This window comes from Plasmodium gaboni, chromosome 11 (assembly GCF_001602025.1).
Source record: "Plasmodium gaboni strain SY75 chromosome 11, whole genome shotgun sequence".
In the NCBI taxonomy this organism is placed as follows: domain Eukaryota; phylum Apicomplexa; class Aconoidasida; order Haemosporida; family Plasmodiidae; genus Plasmodium; species Plasmodium gaboni.
Window position 1 is genome coordinate 271894 of NC_031491.1, and position 2500 is coordinate 274393.

Consider the following 2500-nt stretch of genomic DNA (forward strand, 5'->3'; position numbering starts at 1 on the left):
TTTTTTTTTTTTTTTTTTTTTTTTTTTTTTTTTTTTTTTTTTTTTTTTTTTTTTTTTTTTTTTTTTTTTTGGGGGTGGAGTTAAAAGAAAATTGGCTATTTAATAATTGGAAGTACAACATATATATAAAAATGAAAAAGGGGCTAATAGAAACAGGAGTGGTAAAAATTTTTAAGATAACAAAAAAAAAAAAAAATAAGAAGATACACACATATATATATATATATATATATTATATATATATATATATTTATATTTATGTATGTATATTATATATATTTCTTTTTTTGTATTGTTAAATGGAATATATAAAATTTAAATATTTTTAATATATATATAAACATATAAAAAGTAAATGATAATAAATGTGTATATATCATCATATATATATATATATATATATGTCATGTACTATATTTTTTATTTTTTATTTTTTATTTTTTATTTTATTTTTTATTTTTTTTTATTTTTTTTGTCTGTGCCGTAGAAAGTATCCTTTGGTGTTTTGGGCGTTTTATACTTTTTTTATTTGAAACGATTTGTGACACAAGAATGGGATATATATCAAGTAAAGAAAAAAGAAAGAGACATTAGTATGAATAAAATTAAAATTCTTGAGGATAATGAAAATGTCAAATGTATTTTAGACGAGGAAAGAAATAAAAAGAAATATATTAGAACGTTTGACTATAAGGATGGCAGATGACAAATTATTATATACATATATATAATATATATATATTTAGACTATGCAACTTAAATTATAGTTTCTTTTTATTTTATTAAATATATTTTTACCATTAATATTTATTGTATCAATATTCAAAATATACAACAGAACAAAAAATAAAATAAAATAAAATACAGAAATATAAAATATGTTAGCTATAATTATTTGTTATATTTGTATGTATGAATATACTTAAAACAACATTTATTATAAATTAACATCTACATATGTATTTCTATGTATGTATTTTTTTTTTGATTTAAATTTTTTTTTTTTTTTTTCAAATATATGAAATATAAACAATAAATATAATTGTTATAATACTAATTATGTATACATATTATATATATATTATAGTATATATATATATATATTTTTTTTTTTTTTTTGTTCATTTTAAAAGATTTAAAAAATATACGCACACAAAATGAAATGATAAAAATGCACGAATTTGAATCGCAAATAAAAATTAAAATAATATATTATATATATTATATTATATATATATAATATATATATATATATATATATATATATATATATATATATATATATTTATTTATTTATTTATATGCCAAACTATATGTACTAAAAAAAAAAAAAAAAAAAAATACATAATATTTTAGATATATATTATATATATATATATATAATATATATAAAAAAAAAATATATTTTTAATTTTTTTAAATATTGACTGGGTCCATATGTGCATATGAATAATTATGAACAGAAATATTTCATAAAAGAAGATAATAAAAATATTTTTTACTGCACGGAAATACATATTTTTTTTAACAACAAAATATATTATATGTTGTATGAACATATATATATTATATATATATATTATTGAAATATATTCAAAAGAAAAAAATATAAATATAAATATATTTTTTTTTTTTATATATGTTATATTTTATTTATCATATGTTATGCCCTTCCGCAATAATATCCTTTTGTTTATTTACATATTTCAACTATTATATTATTAATAACAATATTATTGTTTTTGTTTGAATGTATAATAAAAACATAAATTTAAAATTTTGTTTTTAAATGTGTGCATAGCTCTTGTTTCTGTTCAACCATTAACAAATTAATAGAAAAAAAAAAATATGCATATATAAATTTTCTTTTTTTTTTTTTTTTTTTGCTTGATTTTTTTTTTTTTTTTCTTTTCATATATATTTTTTTTTTTTTCGTCATACCCTTTTGATATGTGAAACTATATATAAAGAACAAAAAAAAAAAAAAAAAAAAAAAAAAAAAAATGGTAAACAACAGTACACAAAATAATGAAAAATTTTCGCTCTTTTCAAAAAGTGTTATTTTAGAAAATGGGAAGAATTTAGTAAATGTAAAAAATGAAAAATTAGAAGAATATAATTTTATAAATAGTATGACAAATCCGCAAATGACATTTAATTCAAATAAAACAAAAGGTTTTTTAATATTACAGTTATTTTTATATGGCTATTTAAATAGAATTAGTTCTTTTAGATCAAATAAAGATAAAGATCTTATGTATCCATATTTAAAAATATTACTAGATAAAGTAGAAATATATAGAAGTCGAATATTAGATAATTCTATGAATATATGGAATGAAACTATAGATATTGAAATACATTATATTAAGAGTATCATAGAAATACAATTATATGATATGGACGAAACTGAAGGTGTTGTTGAAGATGAATACATTGGTAGTGCTTTTATTGATATCATGAATTTAAAATTTAATACAAAATATGATATGATTTTAAA

The 2500-nt window shown here is 15.6% G+C and overlaps 2 protein-coding genes across 2 annotated transcripts in view; both read left to right on the forward strand.

Annotated features, from left to right (window-relative positions):
- Window positions 1–131: 131 nt before the first annotated feature.
- On the forward strand, window positions 132–706 carry PGSY75_1110000 (hypothetical protein; the record flags this gene model as incomplete). Its single annotated transcript, XM_018786220.1, has 2 exons — window positions 132–161; window positions 488–706. The coding sequence occupies 2 exons, from the start codon at window positions 132–134 to the stop codon at window positions 704–706; spliced, it is 249 nt and encodes an 82-aa protein (XP_018641015.1).
- A 1297-nt stretch (window positions 707–2003) lies between these two features.
- The window catches only part of PGSY75_1110100 (hypothetical protein), a gene marked incomplete at both ends in the record, with an annotated part of 2478 nt that continues 1981 nt past the window's right edge, over window positions 2004–2500 (forward strand). Inside the window, one exon of the mRNA XM_018786221.1 lies at window positions 2004–2500. This exon is cut by the window's right edge and continues 1981 nt beyond it. Within this exon, the coding sequence (XP_018641016.1) occupies window positions 2004–2500 (497 nt within the window).